This window comes from Myxocyprinus asiaticus, chromosome 41 (genome assembly GCF_019703515.2).
Source record: "Myxocyprinus asiaticus isolate MX2 ecotype Aquarium Trade chromosome 41, UBuf_Myxa_2, whole genome shotgun sequence".
Classification (NCBI taxonomy): Eukaryota; Metazoa; Chordata; class Actinopteri; order Cypriniformes; family Catostomidae; genus Myxocyprinus; species Myxocyprinus asiaticus.
In genome coordinates, this window is record NC_059384.1 from 31,261,027 (window position 1) to 31,284,737 (window position 23,711).

The 23,711-nt window shown below is 37.7% G+C and overlaps 1 protein-coding gene across 1 annotated transcript in view; it reads right to left on the reverse strand.

Annotated features, from left to right (window-relative positions):
• Positions 1 to 21,599, reverse strand: part of LOC127431648 (NXPE family member 3-like) — a 29,858-nt gene extending 8,259 nt beyond the window's left edge. Inside the window, exons 1-7 of the mRNA XM_051682177.1 lie at positions 21,546 to 21,599; positions 21,135 to 21,199; positions 20,474 to 20,878; positions 7,802 to 8,217; positions 7,614 to 7,684; positions 7,291 to 7,494; positions 3,148 to 3,488 (exon numbers count right to left, since the gene is read on the reverse strand). Of these exons, the coding sequence (XP_051538137.1) occupies positions 3,148 to 3,488; positions 7,291 to 7,494; positions 7,614 to 7,684; positions 7,802 to 8,217; positions 20,474 to 20,878; positions 21,135 to 21,199; positions 21,546 to 21,594 (1,551 nt within the window). The 5' untranslated portion in view covers positions 21,595 to 21,599. The remainder of the gene's footprint in view (positions 1 to 3,147; positions 3,489 to 7,290; positions 7,495 to 7,613; positions 7,685 to 7,801; positions 8,218 to 20,473; positions 20,879 to 21,134; positions 21,200 to 21,545) is intronic.
• Positions 21,600 to 23,711: the final 2,112 nt, after the last annotated feature.

Here is a 23,711-nt window from a genome sequence, read left to right on the forward strand (position 1 = left end):
AGTTTCAGCGCTTGATAAACGGTGAGCCAATGTTTTTTTCTTCCCCCCTTTTTGCTCTGGTGTGCAGACAATAATTACAAAAGTTAAATGCGGAATCATTTAAAAATCAAAGCATCCCAAAGAGGTTTATAAACCGTAGTGTGTGCTGCCTCATGGAAAGTGAACCTGCCCGGGCAGAGATACGCATATTCCATTGATTAAGATTGCTATGTTGCAGGCAGTGACAGATTATTTTTGTTCGACTTTAATGTGATTTTATCATTTGAAGATCTATGTATTGTGCTATTTAGGCTCATAGCTCACTGTGCACTTTATTCCCTGCTATCTGAGATTGTGTTTGATGCATCCATGTCAGTAAACATTCTTAATTCCTGAGTCCCGACTCCCGACAAATAACAGAATAACCATTCGTGAACTCTAGCATTTAACCAAATATTACAAAAGGTTACCGTGCACATACTGTATAGTTAGGATATTAAGGCACCTTTAAGGTACTCGAGTGTCTATGCTCGCGCTGCTGTATTCCAGCACGCATTCGGCCGAACAAATGGTATTTCACATAAGGCTGACATTTACGTGGATTAATAGATATAATAGATATCTCAAAATAATAAATAATTGATTTAGAGCTCAGGCCCTTTGGGTTTAGAGGCCCCTGGGCAACGGCCCAATCGACCCGGTGGTTAATCCGTCCCTGCTTGCAGAGTTCCATTATCAATTTCATATAGAACTGATAATTCTTCTCCATTTCTTATCTGAAAGGTGTGCTCAATCAAGAAATCTAATACCCAATTAAAATACTTACCATTAAACCAGTTTTCTTCAGTTGAATCCAAAACCGTTCCCTCCATAAAGTATCATAAGCTTTTTTTATATAAGAAAAACTTCCACTAAATACTAAATACTTTTTGATTTAATTTTCAAACATAACTAAGGCATCACTGGTGACCTTCCTTTTCAAAAAACAATCTGATAGGTAAGGGATAATGTGCAGCCAGCCGGCTGTTATCACAAAATACACTCACTGAGCACTTTATTAGGAACACTATGTTCTTATAAACTGCCTGACATGGTCTTCTGCTGTTGTAGCCCATCTGCCTCAATGTTCGATGTGCTGTGCATTCTGAGATGCTATTCTGCTCACTACAATTGTACAGAGGGGTTATCTGAGTTTCTGTAGCCTTTCTGTCAGCTCAAACCAGTCTGGCCATTCTCTGTTGACCTCTCTCATCAACAAGGCATTTCTGTACGCAGAACTGCTGCTCCCTGGATGATGTTTGGTTTTGGCACCATTCTGAGTAAACTGTAGAGACTGTTAAGCGTGAAAATCCCAGGAGATCAGCAGTTACAGAAATACTCAAACATGCCACATTTGAAATCACTGAGATTTTTTTCCCCCATTTTGATGGATGATGTGAACATTAACTGAAGCTCCTGACCCATACCTGCATAAATTTGTGCATTGCAATGCTGCCACATGATTGGCTGATTAGATAATCGTGTGAATAAGTAGGTGTACAGGTGCTGGTAATAAAGTGCTCAGTGAGTGTAAACCACAGCAGGCCTTGTATCACCCTAAAGGGATTTATTTTGCAATAACAACCGGCTGACTTTACATTATCACGCTTATTACATGGCTACTAAGCAAATAAATGAATAAATGGACATGAAATTTTGATTTGCATTGAAATTATGTTATTTTGTAAGAAGAAAATATCACTGAACAGCTGATTTGTGTAAACCTTTCAGGTTTGCGTCACAGTTCTGGTGTTGTTTATTATGCGAAAATGACTGTTTGACTGCTCAGTATCCAGCGTATTACAAGAGTACTTGCTAAATAAATGTACATAAAACATTGATATTGACTTATTATTATTATTACATGAGTTGAAATTATACTAATTAGCTTACTTGTAAAGATCGCAGAGTGATCTTAGAAGTAGAAAAAATGACTTGCTATATCCGGAAAAACGGTCTGATATGACATATTACAGACCGCTACATGCGCCATTGACCAATCAGAATCGAGCATTCCAGAGAGCTGTGTAATAAGGTGTTTTAATTTCCTATTTAAAATAAATAATTAAATAAATAATTGAGCCATCTAACAAATATCAATTTCAAGGCCGTCTCTGGTCATTTCCTTAATATTTTATAAAGTATCATGTCTTGACCTGGTGTTGTATTTCTTGAGTGATTCATGGGTAGTGATAACTCAAATAAACTAAACTCATCATCCATTACACTATCAAATTCTTGATTTTTCTACAAACATTGCTATTTTAGTTTTTAGGATCGCATAAATCAGTTTCCCTGATACTCCAGTCACATTTAAAAACGTATTCGCACATTCAACAACAGCACATATAAATGCCACAAACTACATTTTGTCACTGGTTGTTTTTTGTTTTTGGCACCATTCTGAGTAAACATCAACAACTCAAGAGTTGTGCATAAAAATCCCAGGAGATCAGCAGTTACAGAAATACTCAAACCGGTCCGTCTGGCACCAACAATCATGCCACTGTCTAAATCACTGAGATCACATTTTTTCCCCATTCTGATGGTTGATGTGAACATTTACTGAAGCTCCTGACCCGTATCTGCAAGATTTTAAGCATTGCACTGCTGCCACATGATTGGCTGATTAGATAATAGCATGAATAAGTAGGTGTACAGTACAGTACCAACTCTTAGGTTAGGGGAACCTTCTGTGTTCGCTGGGTAAATTAATACGGGCTGGTTTTTAATAAAAGATATTGAAGTTTTTCTCCACATAAAGAAATTGAACATTTAAACTGAAGCATCATATATGGTTTAAAATAAAAAAAATACACTAAAACACAGTAGGTGTAAATGTATTTACACAGTAATTACAATCGTGGGAAAAAATATTAGTTTAATGTATCTTCAGCTTGTTGTTTTTCATGCAGAGTGGATAGAAAACGCATGTTGGCGGCATGTGCTGAATGTAATGACAATGGCACAGTGTTGAGTTTACAGTGATCAACTTTTTTTTTTGACCAGTCACACAAGCTCACTCATAATGCAACAGTCAACTACCCATATGGTGCATACTCATTAAAATGTCATATAAAAAGCTATTATTAGGAAAACAAGGAAGAAAACCTCTTTGACCGAGTGTACCTTTAGTCCTGCTGTGTTGCCAGACTTGATGATGACAGTAGTATCTGGTGCACGGCTCAGTAGTGCAACAACGGCCTGACGAATTTTGGCCACTTCATGGACGTAAAATGTTAGTGGGTGAAACACCAGGTGGGCAAAGATTGTGAAGACAATGACTGCATGATGACCACCAGCTATTTCATCAATATCATTGCTGATGTAATGCAGATCAGTAATTAGCATTTTACTAAATCGCAAAGGTACACCATGTGGATGCCAGTGAACAATGATATTATTTTTTAACTCCACAGCCATCAGGGGTCCACCCGTACGAGGAGTGTGGAGGTCCATTCTCTTTAAGCCTAAATAAGATCAGAAAAATTATCATTAGAATCCTTGGTTTTTTAATTTTGCTAACAGCTCAAATCAATAAGGCTACTAAAGTGATTTGTTTATTCCTTCATTTTATGCAATGGCCCCTAAAGGTATTTGGGAACTTAACCACACTTAAATAACAATCTAAATGCAATGAAGCTACTAGAGCTTTTACAGAACTAACTTCATCTTTTTTTTCAATGACTTTTAACCAACTGGTATCAAGGTGATTTTTAGAGGATGAATGAAGTCAGTTCCCTTCAAGTTCACACAGGACATTAACTATGGGCATGTTCGACTGTTTGACAACGAGAAAGTGTAACATTACTTTTGCCTTCATTTTGTAAACTATGGTTCATCTATTGTTTTATCATTTAAAACCTATCAAATATCTTTTTGTCAAATGTTTTGCTTTAGTGCTTGTGCTCTTTCAAAATGCCACTGGTCTGATATTTTGTTTTCTAATTCAGTGACATAGAGTACATTTGTAAGTGCATCTTAAATGTCTAACTACTTTTTGGGGCCATTGTATGTTTATTCATTTGGGGCCATTATATGTTTATCCCTAATTCATTAACTAGGGATAGGTGGAGCAATCCTAAAGTATCCATACTTCCCACACTGATGTTGTTTAAAAATACCAATCCTCACACACACACACACATACACACACACACACACACACACACACACACACACAAATAGATTCTAAAAAATTAATTAAAAAAAATAAAAAAATTAAAATAATTAACCTAGGGATATTATTATTTGGTTACCATGAACATGAACAATAATCATAAGCTTCAAAGTGAAATAAAAAGGATTAGGCTATATTAGCAAATACTTGTGCAGGATGGGAACTATTTCTTCTTCCGCTCATCTTAACATGCATAAATGCTGAAAGACATAAGCAGACAAGCGCTTGCGCCGCCACAAGACTCGTTCAGACAAGAGGTTATGATAGAAAATCAGAGAAACAGCTTCAGTCTAGGGCATACGCACCTATCTTTCTTGGGATTTTGCGACACCCACCTGAAATAAGTGATGATACGTATGGCCGCCAGAACAACGAGTAGGCTAAATATATACAGGTGCATCTCAATAAATTAGAATGTCGTGGAAAAGTTCATTTATTTCAGTAATTCAACTCAAATTGTGAAACTCGTGTATTAAATAAATTCAATGCACACAGACTGAAGTAGTTTAAGTCTTTGGTTCTTTTAATTGTGATGATTTTGGCTCACATTTAACAAAAACCCACCAATTCACTATCTCAAAAAATTAGAATACATCATAAGACCAATAAAAAAAAACATTTTTAGTGAATTGTTGGCCTTCTGGAAAGTATGTTCATTTACTGTATATGTACTCAATACTTGGTAGGGGCTCCTTTTGCTTTAATTACTGCCTCAATTCGGCGTGGCATGGAGGTGATCAGTTTGTGGCACTGCTGAGGTGGTATGGAAGCCCAGGTTTCTTTGACAGTGGCCTTCAGCTCATCTGCATTTTTTGGTCTCTTGTTTCTCATTTTCCTCTTGACAATACCCCATAGATTCTCTATGGGGTTCAGGTCTGGTGAGTTTGCTGGCCAGTCAAGCACACCAACACCATGGTCATTTAACCAACTTTTGGTGCTTTTGGCAGTGTGGGCAGGTGCCAAATCCTGCTGGAAAATGAAATCAGCATCTTTAAAAAGCTGGTCAGCAGAAGGAAGCATGAAGTGCTCCAAAATTTCTTGGTAAACGGGTGCAGTGACTTTGGTTTTCAAAAAACATAATGGACCAACACCAGCAGATGACATTGCACCCCAAATCATCACAGACTGTGGAAACTGAACACTAGACTTCAAGCAACTTGGGCTATGAGCTTCTTCACCCTTCCTCCAGACTCTAGGACCTTGGTTTCCAAATGAAATACAAAACTTGCTCTCATCTGAAAAGAGGACTTTGGAACACTGGGCAACAGTCCAGTTCTTCTTCTCCTTAGCCCTCTGACGTTGTCTGTGGTTCAGGAGTGGCTTAACAAGAGGAATACGACAACTGTAGCCAAATTCCTTGACATGTCTGTGTGTGGTGGCTCTTGATGCCTTGACCCCAGCCTCAGTCCATTCCTTGTGAAGTTCACCCAAATTCTTGAATCGATTTTGCTTGACAATCCTCATAAGGCTGCGGTTCTCTCGGTTGGTTGTGCATCTTTTTCTTCCACACTTTTTCCTTTCACTCAACTTTCTGTTAACATGCTTGGATACAGCACTCTGTGAACAGCCAGCTTCTTTGGCAATGAATGTTTGTGGCTTACCCTCCTTGTGAAGGGTGTAAATGATTGTCTTCTGGACAACTGTCAGATCAGCAGTCTTCCCCATGATTGTGTAGCCTAGTGAACCAAACTGAGAGACCATTTTGAAGGCTCAGGAAACCTTTGTAGGTGTTTTGAGTTGATTACCTGATTGGCATGTCACCATATTCTATTTTTTGAGATAGTGAATTGGTGGGTTTTTGTTAAATGTGAGCCAAAATCATCACAATTAAAAGAACCAAAGACTTAAACTACTTCAGTCTGTGTGCATTGAATTTATTTAATACACGAGTTTCACAATTTGAGTTGAATTACTGAAATAAATGAACTTTTCCACGACATTCTAATTTATTGAGATGCACCTGTATATTTAAAGTGTACAGAGATTATCTCTAAATGCGCACGGAGCTGCGGGAGCGCAACTGATGGCACTGGCAAGACAGACATTCCAACTAAACTGATCCACCAATCAGAACATTCATTTCAGACGCGACTGGATACTTGCTAACCAATGATATTTTCTGTTTCAGTAATGGGCGGGACATTTCCAGCATCTAATGCACAAGCATCCCTGGAGTAATCATAATTTGCACTGTAAATTTATTTCCCTGCTAAACGTAAATATATGTTTATACATTAAATTGAACTGATGCAATTAAACTTTGTGAAAATACTGCATGTTATTGCACCCCTGCTAGTTTTTGGTGCTCTTTTGTTTTAGTTTTTTTTGGTGGTGGCTTTTTATCGTGATATCAATTTATTTCAATTTATAAGTAGGAAAAACATTTCACTATACACAGAAAAGCACATAATAGTACACAAATAAAACAAATAGCCATTAATTTTTATGTAGTCTATACTGTATATGGTAATACAAGATAACATGTTAATGTGAACATTGCTGCACTCATATTAGCTACAATGCTTAACAGTTTATTGCGTATTATAAATTAGTTTAATAGTTAGAGTAATAAAGTAGCCATGCCATTGTTCTTAGTAGTGTACTGTACACCATGCCAGCAAGACACTTACCCTGATATACATTTTGTAAAAATAATAATTATAAGTCATTTTTTAATGGAGATCATAAATTCACAGTATGCCCACCTCTTCAGACACTACTAAACCACTTCTGGAGTTAATTCATACTAAAATAACAACATATCTAAAGGTGACATTTCTTATTGCTTATAATTGTGTGTAATTGTTGTTAATAAGTAATTAAAAAAATAGTTAACCATGGTTTTACTAAAGTAATATTGTAGTAACCATGTTTTTATGACATTGTGACATTTTATCCCAAGAAATCGCAAAAAAATCAGTTTAATAGAAGTACTGGTATCGACGATATTGGATTTGAAATTATTGGTATCAGATCGAAAAAAAAAATAAAATAAATATGTGGTATCGCCCCTTCCCTAGTTCTAATAATGCTAAAATGACATGATAATATTATTAAATAAAGTGGTTTGTCCATGCCACTAAATTACTTGCCTGGCACTTTTCGTTCCAAATACTCAAACCACTGCCTCGTGGTGGAGTCTCCCATCAAGTAGACAATTTTGTTTTTGAGACAGTTTCCCATTTCTGGAGGACTGAAGCGTTTAGTGTTACATATCAAAGACTTCCAGACATCATGCAAAAAGAACCCTGCAGGAACTGGTGTTGTCAGGCCAGATCTACATCTCTCCATTGAGCCTAAAGCAAAGAAAGGGCATTTTTAACCAAGAAAGGGTGTGTATTTTACAATTTTTGCAATTCTATTGTAACTATATTTGTTTTATAGATGATATTTGTCCTCTGAGATATGAACGTACCAATGTCTGTAGTGTTGGGAAGGACATTTATGATTTTCGTATCTCCAGTTAGAGCAACATTTGTTAATTTCCTATAGATAGTCAGAAAGACAGACAGACAGACAGACAGCATCCTTATTGTAAAGTGTTGCCATAAAAACTTTTCTACAATTGTGGAATTGATTTTGAACCCTTTCCCATGCATTTACTTTGTAAAAAGTTTCTTCTCAAAGGGATTTAATGGGTTTTCCACAGATCCTCTTGAGTGGTGCACCAGCTTGTCACAGGACAGTGTTTTTGGTCTCTCACACTGCCACACCGTCCCTGTTTTTACATCCTTATACTCGCAGCAACAGTTGCCTTTAATCCAACTTCCGTTTGGGCCCCACTTAAGATTACACTCTACTACTTCACTGATTCTTTTCCCTTTAGGTCCTGGCCCTTCAAAGTAGCCATTATAGTGACTGCGTGGGAATGATGACTCCAGGTATTTTTCAAGAATTTGAACAACCTCACTGGAATGGACTAGACGCACGGACACTTGTGCCTGGCCTTTCCATGGCAGAAGAAGATCAATGGAGTAAGTTCCGTTACGGTGATCCACAACCTCTCCAAACACACTCGCCTTCAAGAACAAAAAACAAGGATTGTTTGCCATGTACCTTAATACACTAATATATCTCGGTAAATTAAATCTGAAAGCTTATCAACCTAAAAGTAACATCCATTATGTTGTAAATTAATTAACAACTTGATAATGTATATGTAGGTAGATTAACCCCAATAGAACATATGTCTGCATATACATTTTTTGACCATTCTACAAAATGAGTGCCATTTGAATGTCCTTAATATACATTTACATTTATGCATTTGACAGATGCTTTTATCCAAAGCGTGTTATAGTGCACTTATTACAGGGACAATCCCCCCGGTGTAACCTGGAGTTAAGTGCCTTGTTCAAAGACATAATGGTGGTGGCTGTGGAGATTGAACCAGCAAACTTCTGCTTACCAGTTCTGTGCTTTAGCCCACTACCCCACCACCATTCGATACAAAATAAATAAATAAGACTTTATAGACTTTGACAATATATAATTTAAATAATGGCAGCTAAATATGGGTGGGAATAGGGGGCCATGATAGACCAATCACAGTACTTTATGATTACTGGATAAAGATTTACTGGGCTTTTTCTTTTTTTTTTCACAAAGATTGCTGGGATGAATTTCCATCCACAGGAACAAATCCTTTAAATTGTCAGCTTTTTAAATTACTTTATAGTGTACAAATATCTCCAATAAGCATAAAATGCCCTGAGATTTGAAGTCGGATATACTGTATGGAGGATTCGTCTTTCTGAGACGTCAAGCACCAAGGAGGGTGAACAGTCCATGGGAAGGGTGGGAGGGTCCTTCGAAATAATAATTGCATGGTGGGTACATAGTCTATTGAAGAGTTTGTTAATGGATGGGAGAGAGATTTCAATTATTTGTTCGGCTGTCCACACTATCCTCTTTAGGGAATACTCGTTAGCGACATTACAGTTCCCACAACAAACGGTGATGCAGCTGCAGAGGATGCTTGCTATGGTCTCATGCTAGAAGGTGGTTAGAATGGGAGGAGGGAGGCTGGCTTTTTTCATCCTGCGCAAGTAGTTAAGGTGTTATTTTTGGTGATGGTGTTGAGTATTCAGGTGAGATCCTCTGTTGTGTGCACTCCCAGGAACTTAACACTGCAGACCTTCTCCACAGCAAAGTTGTTGATGTTCAGAGGAGTATAGAAAGCAGAGGTCTCTGAAATCAACAAGCATCTCTTTTGTTTTCTCAACATTTAGAGACAGGTTGTTGTCTTGACACCAGCTCACTAGCTGATTTATCTGCTCTGTGTGCTGACTCGTCATTGTCACTGATGAGTCCCACTACTGTTGTATAATCCGCAAGCATGGAAATTTACCATCGTCTCTGACTGTATTCACGGAGACCAGAGCTATGTCGTTATTTTTACGCTTACTGTCAGTATAATAATAGGGGGCGGGGAGCAGCAGCTCATTTGCATTTAAAGAGACACACACAAAAACAGCGTGTTTTTGATTCCACCCAAAAAGAGGCATTTACAGGTGAGTGAGTGTGAGGTGGAGTACGGTAGAGGTGGCATTACTAGTAGTTCAAATGGAGCAGTAAGCAAACTGCAATTGGTCAAGTTGGTCTGGGATGTCGGTTTTCATGTGCTTCAGTACCTGTGAATAGACAGAGGACTTTTCGTCAGGAGGAGGGTTGGTCTTCCTTGCGGGCTCCTTGTTTTGTGCCTCAAAACATGCAGAGAAGTTATTCAGTGCATCCGGCAAAGAGGTGTCATTGTGAAAAGCTTGAGGTGTTAGTTTGTAGTCAGTAATAACTAGTATTCCCTGCCACAGGCACCGTATGTCCTTGAAGTCAATGCAGTTATGTACTTTCTTTGAATAAGTACTCTTAGCCTCACTGATGGCCCTGGACAGTTCAGTTCTAGATGTACTGAGTGCCTCTTTGTCTTCAGATTTAAAGGCAGCATCCCTTGCTTTCATTAGAGTGCACACCTCTGCAGAGAACCATGGTTTTCGTGAACCATGGGTTCTCTGAAAATGTCCCAATTTGTGTTATCAAAACAGTCTTGGAGTGCTGATATAGATCCCTGAGGTCGTGTTCTTACCTCATTCTAAACTTGTCTGATCCATTTTTGATGGGTCTGTGCATTTTTTATGCACCGTGTGTGTTTGTGTAAACAATGTCATGCATGTTTCAAAGTCTATGTAGTAAATACTGTCTTTAGGTTTATGTTGTTAATGTCCCTGGTAATGATGAAGAAGCCATCAGGATGAGCCGTCTGTATTTCGCTAATTTTCCCATAAAGTTCACCATGGACACCACTAGCATTAGCCTAGTGCTGGGTGGGATGTAAACAGCAACAATTATCACAACTGTAAATTCTCTTGTGAGATAGTAAGGTCTGCATCTGACTGCCAGAGACCTATACGAGTGCTGAGCAGAACACAGAGACAATCACCGCATTCATACACCATTCCTTATTGATACAAATTAATAAGCCACCACGCGGGTCTTACCGGACAGAGTAACTAACCAGTCTGATCGGAACGTGGTTAATCGGTCAACCTAAATGACAAGGTCGGGAATACGCTCATGCAGCCACATCTCAGTGAAGATAAAAGTGCAGCAGTGCCTCATCTCCCTTCAGGAAGTCAGAAGCAGCTTTGTACAATTCAGGTTGTTGTTTATGGTGCAGACGTTATAGAAAAAGTGTGGTGTGCTGGCCGGCTAAGATGAGCTTTTAGCCTAGTGTGAATAGTTTTGCTTCTTTGCACACCACTTACGGCATTCGTCCTGTCCATCTGTGTTGGCCAGTGGTGCTGTAGTCTAACGGCCTGGTGCCTGGAGTATGCTGAAGCGCCACTGTTGGTCCAGTGTGCCTTGATCTGATTGTATTTGACAACTTTTTCCAATGTTGATGAAGGACGCACTTTGGTCAAAGAGTATGTTTTATTAATACCAAGGATTCAGACACACTACTCCATTGGCATACTGGTTTTGGCATACTATATCAGTGGTGATTGCTGTAAGACTACACAGGAAGCACAGCTTCCCTAAAAATTTCATTAAAATTGCATATAACCTCTCTATAATTCAGATCATTATTGACCCAGCTCAATATTTAAGGTAACAAAAATGCGCAACAGCATACAACACTTTCGCAATGTTCATTCCGTTGATGTTATCTGCATGATTATATCCATCGGAGTTCACGGATGCACAGCCCAGAGAGCCCCATTGAAGCAGTGCTTTAACGGGAGTCTACGGCAGAGGTGTGTCCCATTGAATTCAGTGGAGCAAAAGATCGATGTTCATTGGACAAAAGGCTCTAAACACGTCATTTTGGGTCCTGCCCGAATGCCATGCATCTCTGGGGGTCTATGGGAGCTTCATGAGCGCTATTGGATAAGGGAAATGATCTGATTGTTGATTGGACAGTGGGTTTTCAATCAATGTATTTCTATCCCTCCTGGAACCCTAGCTTCTCTATCTGATGATTGGTCGAGCTCTCAAAAGGGCTGAACCATGTAACAAACGACCAATCATTGAGTAATCGGCAGTGCAGAAGAAACTGATTGTGGTTTATTTAACAAAATTTATTTTGTGATTATAAATCATCACTTTTACCATTGGCAAATGTATATGTTGTAAATAAAGTTGTAAATATAAGGTTCTGTATTTTTGGTATTTTATTGTTGTTCAGTAAGTTCACAAATTAATACATATATATATATATATATTTTTAGAGTTTTTTTCAACATAGCTGCTTTTGGGGGCAAAATGTCAGACATTGCTAATGTTGTTGACTTAATTTTGGAGAAATCAATCAAATCAAAATGGACCATTTCGTGCAAACAATAAGAGAACAGGCTTCACATTTCTTCACCAGCTTCAATATTTGAGCACTGTTTTAGGTTAGAAATGTTACAGTGACAGTCATTTCTTAATGTTTGTCGGGAGTACACATCAGGCATGAAAATCAAAATGAGAGTTATTCACATTTAGAAAGGAACAAGACACATTCCTGTTCAATCATATAAGCTGCTGTTTATTTGTCATAACTGCCTTTAACAAACAAATTACAAAAAGCTTTGAGTACAAAAGCATGCACATTTAGGGAAATATTGATGAATTATCATGTTTTCGTCACATTTCTTCAAAGATAATTACCATGCAAATAACATTATAAATGCCAGGTACCTACTGTAAAACAAACACTTCATATAAAACACTCTAAATAAACAAATTTTAATTGTTTATTAATAAATTGGTTATTATTGTAATTTGCACAGACACCAGTAACTACTCATATTTATAATTTTAGTGACTCAAGACTAGATCAAAATATGATTTTTTTTTTTATCTGCATAAAAGCAGACTTGAATATTAAGTAATAAGCACTATCTTTCTGAGCACAGAAAAATGATATTGAAACTAAATGAAACCTTGAAACTGCACATACCATAATCACATAAAAAATAATTATTTTAAGAATTACGCATTTCAATTTTATTAAAAAAATCAAATTGAATTAAATAATCTTAAATTAAATACAAATATACTGTATATATATTTTTAAGTTTGATTAATTTACTTTTTAAACATTACACAATTCAATTTAATGGAATTTTGTTATTAAATTTAAATGCATAAATCTTAAAATAGGTTAAATTATTTTTTTGGGAGTGAGTGGTCCACAACGACAATGTCATGCAGATGACTTGACAAGTTTTGGAAATTAAGATGAAATATACAGGATAGAGTCTTCTCTACAAGTTCAAGGAATACGTCTGATTAATTTATTTACACCAACGATACCTCAGTGCTGGCTCTTTTTGAGTTTGATTTGTAATGCTTTTTGATTTAAATACAAATGGATGGAATTTTTAAAAAATTAAGGTTACAAACTTGAACTCTTGTTTAGATCAAGCGATCAAGTGGTTATTAATTAGGGGTCCAAGCACCGAAGGTGCAGGAACCCTATTGTATTTGTTCTGATTTTCTAATTCTTCTTCTTCTTCTTCTTCTTATTTTTCTGCCCTAAAAGTGTCTGGGCGTCAGAGATTCCAAACTTGGCAGGATGGTTCCAAATCCCCCCACAACTCAGGCATACAGACACACATCCTTCAGAGACAAGGTGGCGCTATTGCGAAAAAACAAACAAAAATCTAATTTTGGGCCATAAATCTTGAATCGTAAGGGCTAGAAACAAAATTATTTTTTCCTCTAATTCCTTGCATCATGCCCAAGAGTTTTACCTCCCTGACAGAATTTTGCTCCGCCCCTTCGTTTTCCCGCTATTTTGGATTGTTTGAAAAAAAATCAAAATGAACTCGTCCTAGGCTGTTTGCCCGATCGGAACCAAACCAGTGCAGAATGATTCAGCAGAGTCCCAATATGAAAAGTTATCAAAGGAATTTTGAAATTCTGATTTATCGTCAAACGGTACGCCAAAACGTTCATAGTGGGCGTGTCCATTTTACTAAAACGGTTATAACTTTTGAACGGATTGAGGTATTATCACCAAATTTGGTAAACGTATGTATGGGCTCATGCTGAGGTTGAAAAATATTGCACACCTTTGCCTCTTGGTGCCGCTATAATAATAAAAAAACTAAAAATGGCTCTAACTATGTCCGATCGTCCGATCGACTTGAAATTGCATGCAATGTCTTTGTCCAAGGTGCCATCAAGGTCTATGAGCACAGTCGCATATCTTTAAAAACATGTCCGCCAGCAGCCAATCAAATTTCAGCAGCTAATAACATCAAATCTGAATGGCCAGCAATTACGAAACTTGAGATATTCATACACAGTGTCAAAATGAGGCTGTGTACCAAGTTTTGTGAGAATCAGCCACAAAGTGGCGCTATAAAAAAACATTTACGTTTTTGCTAATTACTCCACTCCGAGCACATTCAAATCAAAATTCTTTTTACCTCTAATCCTTGCGTCAAGTCCTACAAAATGTATATCTTAGTTTTATTTCATTTTATAAAATGTTTCTGTCATTCTAATTACTGAAAACTCTACTTTTTCGAACTCCTCCTAGGGTGTTCGAAACTTGGCCCAGGTCAGTGTTTGACCATGCAGGAAAAAAGTTATCAAAATAATTTTGACCCATTAAATCGTCTAGAAGATACAATCCGATATATTTGACTAGTATGGCCCATTATGACTAATATTCCTGTATCTTGTGTGCACAAATGCCAAACTTCACAAAACTCATACTAAATTTCATGGATTTATGATGAACGGGATGCTAACAGCAAATTTTAACTAATCAGCCATTTATTTGACCAATGAAAGCTGTAATACTATTTTTGTCCACCAGAGAGAGCCACAGGATAAGAAATCCTTTTTAAGTCTAAGGCTTTCATTAGTGTTTGAACGCATATACATTTATTTTTAAGAAACGTGGTACACTAACAATGTCTTCTGACTTTTATATTATTAGTTTGCAAATAAATCTGTGACTTCCAAAATGATTAAAGATCATCAAATGTCACCTTAATTTTTACATGTCCTAAAAATATAGAAAACATATTTGTCAAGTTGCCAGACATGATTGACTGTCACATTGTTATAGGGATATGTTTACATATGTCTGGAATTATATTATGTGTTTATTTTTCCATGATCCCCGATTCTGTCTCGCATCATTTCTATATGGCTGCTTCTGAAAACTGTAAAATGCTGCCCAAATGTGCCCCATAGGCATACTATGACAACATTCTTGCCCATGAAAACAATCGTTTCCTACTATGACAATACAATGAATTTTGTGGGATCGTATCTCCCAATCAGAATGTCGCAGAGACATAGGGGCGTAGAGATGGTCTACCAATCAGTCTTTAAGTATCATCACCATGGCTAGCCATTTTGGGCCATAACTCTTGAATTATTTTGCTACAAAAGATATGGATTCAACCAATGGAGTCGTATGGATTAATTTTATGATTCCTTTATGTGTGTTTTACAGCATAACATTTTTGGTACACAATTTTCAGCACATTTAGGTTAGGGAGGATCTATTCTGTCAATTTGAATTATTTAGCATCCACTGGATCATTTCTGTCAATTCTGATTATATTGTTTATTTCTTCGCATGTGCTTGGACCCCGATGATTGCCGTTTGAGGCTATATTTTGTTATATAACTGTTATATAATGAATTTGTTACATAATTATTATTATTCCGCAGGAAGTGTCCTCCACTAGCCCAGTATAAGAGCAGTGATGGGGAGTAACCAGCACTGTTGTAGTCAAGACCAGCTCATCAAGTCAAGATTAGAAAGGGTCAAGTGACAAGTCTGAGTCGAGACTGAGACCTGAAGAGGCTCAGTCTGAGACAAGACTCTTAAAGACCTAATGCAATCTCAGCGAATGTCGCCCAGTGCACACTGTATGATTTTGGCCACGATTCTGCCATCTGAGACAATCAGAATCCTAAAGGATTTCTGTCGTTGCAGGGCAAAATCGGCAATCTTATAATGTTCAGTGTGACATGTTCACAGACGGCCGGTTAATAGCCTTTGCGATGATCTTCAGCCTCTGACGAAGTTCTGGCAGTTGTTGCTCTTAATACCTGTTCTCCTGATTTTAATGCTATTTTATTCTTTTTATTTTATTTTTATATAACTTTTTCTCAATGTGTGTATGACTTTTTATTCTTATTTCATGTTCTCAATTTTATTTTATTTTATTTTTATTTTTTTATGTATCTTGTTTTTCTATAAAATTTATAGGTAAAGCACTTTGAATTGTCACTGTGTATGAAATGTGCTATATAAATAAACTTGCCTTGCCTTGCCTAAGGGCATAAAATTAATAATTTCCTTAACGCCCCACTCGGAACTCACGCTTTCTTCTGCATTTGACATCCGGGAATTTCAACTGTTTTTTTATTCTGTTTGTGTTTCATGAAGTTACAAGCGAAATGCGACAGAAGATATCTGTTTACAGCATATAAACTCTAAAAGTTTTTTTTTTTCTCCAGGCCATTACTTGATATTAATTTAATATGTGAGTGAAATAATGTGTTGTTTTCTGCTCGCAAACTTTCCGTTCGGCACAAAGATTTGATGGTATGTTTGACAGTCTGTGTAGAGTAAATAATCCTATTTCATAAGTTATGGAAATGGAACACTTCTAATATGTCAGCAAATCAAAAAGCACCTGGTAAGAGTTGGTTATATTGCCTGTATGCATTGCAAAGTCTTAAAACGACACCCATTTTGTTATTGAGGCGAGTAGTTATTAATTATTTTGATGATTTCCTTTTCAGCACGGAATATCAAAGGTATTCCAAAACATGTTTATGTGTTATTATTTAAGCAACTCAAGAGCAAGCATACAATAATTTCCTAATTTCTTTTCTGTCTGCACTGCAGGCAACATGTACAATAAGTAACATGTAGCCTACATTTCAACATGTTCACATACTTTGAACTACTTTTTGATGCTACAGTAATTTAATAAATACTTTAGAATCCAGAAATTGCATTGCTTGCATTGTTTTTGTTTATTTATGAAACATATAGGTAACATTTTAGCTAAAAGTTAATTTTAGGTCCGATATTCGTTGGATATTCAGTTTTTCTTACCACGCTCTCTGCAGGCGACAATCTTACAAAGATACTGTATCACAAGTACAGCTCTGATGCGCTTTCATTGCCAAGCGTAAGTAAGGGATCAACTGCAAATTCCACCCACTACGCTGGTGTCCAATCGTTATTTACGTTGACGTAAAAGTTATACATAAAACACAGTAATAAACATTTTCACATTCCAAAGGTTGTAGTAAGCTGCTATTGGACAGACTGGGTTACTACAGGTGAAATTATTACTGTATGCCACAGTAATTATTGATTTATGATATGATTTTTTCTAAAATAATTTATTACTGTACTCATATGATAAGGCATACTGTAATAATCTCACCTGTAGTGAGACAGTCTGTCTAATTTCAGCGATTTTTCACGACAGAACGTAAGTCAATTGACTGCATGCACAGACGTTATGTTTTATCGCAGTGTGTGGAGTTTTCAGACGGTCCCTTAACCACCATAGGCGAATATCCAACGAATATCGAATTTACAACCAACTTTACCTCGCTTTTTGGCTGTGTACTCAGCGCAGAACAATAAATGCAAACATACACAGGTCAGATAAAATTTCCACTCCATGTATTTTGTTGTAAGTTCATCAACAGATTAATACTCTATTCTTACCACATTATAATGGGGGCGGTCGCATCGTTTTCAGTTAAATTATTACGTCTTTTATAGAATACTGCCGTTAACTGGAGTTGTCTGATTCAGGCAACCCCAGTTTGGTTTTTGTTTAAACTAGTAGACTAATCACTTTCAGAAAAATACCGTGGTATTACCATTTTCGGACATGTGGGCTACCCATTCAAAACCATGGTGAAGAGGTCAGAGTAGACACAGCAGAGATAAAATGATAAAGTGAGGGTGCAGATATGAGAGAAGTGAAAAGAGTTAAGAGACAAGAAAAAGATTAGAGCCATATAACAAAAAAAGACAATGTGACGTTACCAGGGTAATACCATGGTACTGAATGATTATATTCATATTTCATGATACTGTCATAGTACTCCAAAATGCGTAAAAAAAAAAAAATACCATGATTTTACTATGACACATGTCAAAAACATGGGATTATCAAAGACCATGTTTGAAAAAAAGTGTAAAATATGGTGCTTTTTGTTAGGAATATAACAGAATAGGCTATTATTTGTCAAAAAGGATATAATGGAAAATTATGTTTATAATACAAGAAAAATGCTTAAATCCTCAAATCAAAGAATTGGTTAAGTATTTATAAGTGCTACTCTTTATAAAAAATAAAAAAATAAAAAAAAAAATTCAGTGCCCTTTTTTTCTCTTTTGCCCCTGTCACTGCTGAGGTCTATGCACTCCCCTGCCAGAAAGTAATTTAACCCTTAAATTAATGGGTGTTTCAGCAAAAATTATTCTTTAGCAACTCAGCGCTGATATTTTATTACAAATGGATCTACAAAATGCCACTTTGAGACAAACAGCATTTATAAATTTGTATGTGTACATGAGGGATACAGATAATTCACCACTGGTGTGCAGAAAATCCACTATTTAGTAGTCATTTGTATGAATATAGTACTCATTTGTCTTGTAATTAAGAAATGCTGTATATCCTGTGATAGTAAACTTACATAGAAATGAAATAATTATAAAAAATGATTTATGGAAGTACAAATAGATATTGTGACACTATTACATACCTCAGGTCACTAATGACTCTTTTTGTAAAGAAGCGTCTTTAGCACGTTATTTTTTTGTTTATCAATAGGGTGCAAACCTAAAAGGTCAACCCTGTTACCATGATTTTGTTTTGTAAACAATTTATCATTTAATATTCAGTATTTGCGGAAATAAAACTCTTTATAAGTCAAATTCATGTCAAATGAACCCTTATATTGTGTTCGGGTCAAAACTGACCAATTTATTTATTTTTTCTGAACAGTGTAGTTTATTTCATCCAGTTGGAATAAAATTCCACAACTTTGTTCACACAGGGCATCTGAACACACACAGTCACATATTTGTATGGTAGAGATGATGATGCGAGAGGCGATGGATAGTCTTTAATGACGAAGATGATATAAAACAATGTGAAGAACCATAAACCATATCAACAAAGACCCAAATAAACTACACACTAATGTAAGTGTTACTCAGATGAGAACTGACAATCAATGAACAAAACAGGAGGGTATTTATACACAAACGGAACTAATGATGCAATGGAAGACAGGTGAGGATGATGGGGAACAGATGGCTGATGAGGGCAGTGTACCATGGGAAATGTAGTCCAGGAGAAAACTTCAAAATAAGAGTCCTAGGGAAACATGAGGAAGACAGAATGTGACATAACCCCCCCTTTACAAGGTGACTTTTGGCACCTAAAGATGGAGAAGGGCAGGAGGAAACAGGTGACTGGGGAGGATCCAGGAGTAGAGTCAGAAGGTCTGGGGGGTGGCCTCAGGGAGCCATGGGAGGCGGAGCCAAGGGAGGCAGAGCCGTGAGAGGCTTGAGGGGCAGAGCCATGGAAGGTGGAGCCGTGAGAGGCTCGAGGGGCAGAGCCATGGAAGGCGGAGCCGTGAGAGGCTTGAGGGGCAGAGCCATGGAAGGCGGAGCCATGAGAGGCTCGAGCCAGCAAAGAAGAGGAGAATCCTCCTGCTGGGTTCAAATTCAGAATCATAGGAGGAAAATGGGCTTAGCAATGCTTTACATCGCTATAAAGCTGAGCCCAGTATTGCGATGGATGAGTGTCCTCTACAGTGGTGGTCAACTCATGCAGGGGCCCATGTTAAACTGTCTTCCTTAGCTCGCAAATATCTGGCCACCCCTGCAACATCTGTACCATATGAAAGACTATTCTCACTGGCAGGCAACATTGTCCCAAAGAAGAGTGCAGCTTTACATAAACAAAATTTAAATAAGTTATTTTGTCTTAGCAACTGTTTGAACAAGAATTTATGTCAGTTTAGCTGTGTTTCTGTTATGGCCACATTGTAGCCTAAAAGTGACTATTATAGCCTAAGTGATAGGCTTATGTTCAATAAAATATATATATATAAAAAAATAATAATGTTATGGCCACATTATAGTCTAAAAGTGACTATTGTAGCCTAAGTGATAGGCTTATGTTCAAAAATAATAAAATAAAAAAGAATTATGGCCACATTGTAGCCTAAAAGTTTGTGTAATAAATTCTACGTTGAATCAAATTAAATATAATTCTTTCTAAAGCTACTTTTTGTAATGTCTATTCAATGCTTTTCTCATCTAACACAATGATGACTTTATCTTTTGGGGGTAATTTCTCAGCCAAAATTGATGTGCGATTAATTGCGATTAATTAATCATCATGTAATTAATTTGATTAAAAATGTCGACTGACAGCCCTACTTTCTATCAATAAAAATATCTATTTTTAAAATATGTTTAAAAAAAGAAGCACAAAACCTGTCATAATTACCAAAAAGATCTAATGCAATATGAGAGATTTATTAACAATCTTAGTGGGCTGTTAATTTTTTAACACCATTTTTGCTATTTTTCTAAAGGCACAATTATGTCGCAACATATAGTAAAATGAATTAATTTAGCTTGAGATGGCACAATGCAATGTATTAACACTTAAACATTATTTTATTTTTTTTTTTATCAGAAATGCACTTTGAAAATGACCCTTTGACCCTTTTATATTTTTAATTTTAAACTCAACATACCTTTAACTTTGAATTGTACAGCTTTGCTTGGAAAAAATCCCCTCCATATGGTTTCAGGTTGTTGTTGTGGTCTCTGGCTGTGATTGTAACATGAATCTTTTCTCCCACTTTGTAACTCTCATTGAGTCCCACAATCGAGAATGTTGAGTGGACTGGACTTGTGCTCAGATTCAGCTGAGTGATTTCTTCATCTGGACTCGGCCAGTCCAGAGCTTCCTGTAGACTTTCCCACTCATCATAACTGATTCCTACGTCCTCATGACTGATTCCCATATCAAATATGGAAATTGTGGGTGATGAATTTGTATGTATGTGTCTTCCTGATTCAACTGGAGAAACATGTCTAGGAATTGGGGGCTGGAATTTCTGCATCTGACTCCCATTATCCAGAAATTTCCACATAAACTGAAAGATAACCAAGATAACAGTTTCACCACATTCCAATGCTGTTGTCCCTGTTTAAATGTTAGCTTATCATGATAAAAGACCTCAAATGAACTTCCATTTTAGATAGATCCAGTCCAGCAAATCAATTTCATTTGTTTAGTAAAAATTTTAATTTTGTAAAGATATTCATATGTCATATGTATTCATATATCTTATCTTTACATCAGAATGTTTTTAAGACCTGGTGAGACATACATTTTATACATCAGCTTACCAAAAATGTTGAAGTCCAAAGACATAGTATCACAAGACAAGTACGACAACGTGTCAACCTGTGAACTGAGAATAAACTGTAAATAGTGAAAATTTGCAGTTGCGATCTTAAGAAGCTATTTCTACCTGATTTGATCCTTAAAGATACTTGTGTTGGTGTAGTCTAATAAAGTCAAGTTGATTTAGTTATATTAAATAATGTTAACTTGAATAAAACCAGTTAATTAAGACGTTACCACATAAACCAAATTTTTATGCTTCCTGACAAAATATTTAAACAGTGTATGCATAGTTGATGTTTCTTCTACCTCATAATGAATTTCATTAATGGTTTCAAAACATTAAACCTTTGTAAACTATTTAGATTTCTGAAAAGGTTAATAAGCCTCCCAAAAACTATTATATTATTTACCTGATGAGTTAGTTGTAGGTGGAATGAACATAGCTGAGTCTGATGACATCTTACTTTCCCAGTAACACTATCACACCACATAGTAAAACTGGTCAAACTGCTCAGAGGATGGGGCGTTTCCAGAATGCCAAGCCTGCTGCGTGTGTACACATACACAAATAATCTATTTTTTTATCATTGCCTATTGATTGTCATTATTTATTGCATGTATGACCCACACAAATGGATGTGACAATACATATTGTAGGCCGTTTCTGAATCCGTAACAACATTAGACAAAATTACATTTCCTGCATTAGATACACAGTTGAAGTCGGATGTTTACCTACACCTTAGCCAAATACATTTAAAACACAATTCCTGACATTTAATCGTAGAAAACATTACCTGTCCCCCTAGGTCAGTTAGGATCACTACTTTATTTTAAGAATGTGAAATGTCAGAATAATAGTAGAGAGAATTATTTATTTCAGCTTTTATTTCTTTCATCATATTCCCAGTGGGTCAGAAGTTTACATACACTTTGTTAATATCTGGTAGAACTGCATTTAAATTGTTTAACTTGGGTCAAACGTTTTGGCCCATTCCTCCTGGCAGAACTGGCATAACTGAGTCAGGTTTGTAGGCCTCCTTGCTTGCACACACCTTTTCAGTTCTGCCCACAAATTTTCTATCGGATTGAGGTCAGGGCTTTGTGATGGCCACTCCAATACCTTGACTTTGGGATGGTGTTCTTCGGCTTGCAAGCTTCACCCTTTTTCCTCCAAACATAACGTCATGGTTACTTGTGTAACCTCCATTCCCTGATGGAGGGAACAAGACGTTGTGTCGATGTAGTGACACTAGGGGTCACACTTGGGAGCCCGAGACACCTCTGGTCTTTGATAAAAGGCCAATGAAAATTGGCGAGTGGTATTTGCATGCCACTCCCCCGGACATACGGGTATAAAAGGAGCTGGTATGCAACCACTCATTCAGGTTTTATGCTGAGGAGCCGATATAAGGTCCGGCCATTTCAGTGGGTAGTTCAGCGTTGTGGCAGGAGGGACACAACGTCTCGTTCCCTCCATCAGGGAACAGAGGTTACACAAGTAACCACGATGTTCCCTATCTGTCACTCACTCGACGTTGTGTCGATGTAGTGACACTAGGGGTCCCTATACGAAACGGCACAATTGGCTGAACTGTGTTACGTGAACTGGCGGTGTGTGGTGGGCAGACTACTGTGTGCCTCATAGCCAGCACACCAGGTCGACACGTAACCTCCCCCAACATAGTTATGAATGTCGAACGGCCCTTTGGGGACAAGTCGACTACCCAAAAGATAGAGACAGGCTAACCCAGTCGTGGCCTCTTTTCCCCTTCTTTTTTTCCACTCCCTAAAAAAGAAGGGGGATTATCCGACTGGGCCACCAAGTCTAGTCAGGGGGTGACCCTCCCAAGGGGAAGACACCTCGGAGACCACACCTCACCCAAAGAGAGGGGGGGATATTTAAGTGGAAAAATACGTCACATGGTCTTTCCAACCATGTGGAGAGTTTTCAAGGTAGATCCTACCCAACGGGGGAGGAGTTACTATAAACATGGAGACTGGGGCAGAGGGGCTCTGCCCAAGGAAGACGCAGTTTTCCAACAGGGAAACGAACTAGCGGAAGATATATGTTGCATGGGGTTAGCCTTACAGGGAACCACCACATGCGGAGCACCTACCCCAGAACAGGACTCTTAGTTAGCATGTGTACTGGGCCGGCAGCGAGTCTCTCCGAAAACTCGACTGCCACAGGGCTCAGAGGAAGTCAACCAGGGAACAAAGCTTGTGAACACTACTGGGAATTAATGGCGCACGTCTTCAGCTCAAAAGGAGGTGGAAGGCGCTATGTGCAAGCGATACACCCGGCCGGCTATCCCAGGCTTGGACGAAACCGGTTCCACCCGGAGGTTGTAGAACCTTGCAAAGGTGTTGGGTGTTGCCCAGCCTGCTGCTCTGCAAATGTCTGTTGGAGAGGCACCCCTGGCCAGGGCCCAGGAGGCCACAACACCCCTGGTAGAATGGGAATGCCCACCTCCCTTAGCGGGGCAAGGGCTGCCTCTGCGACCTTTGTGAAGATGCGAGGAGACAGGGACAGGCCGAAAGGGAGGACCTTGTACTGATATGCCTGACCCTAG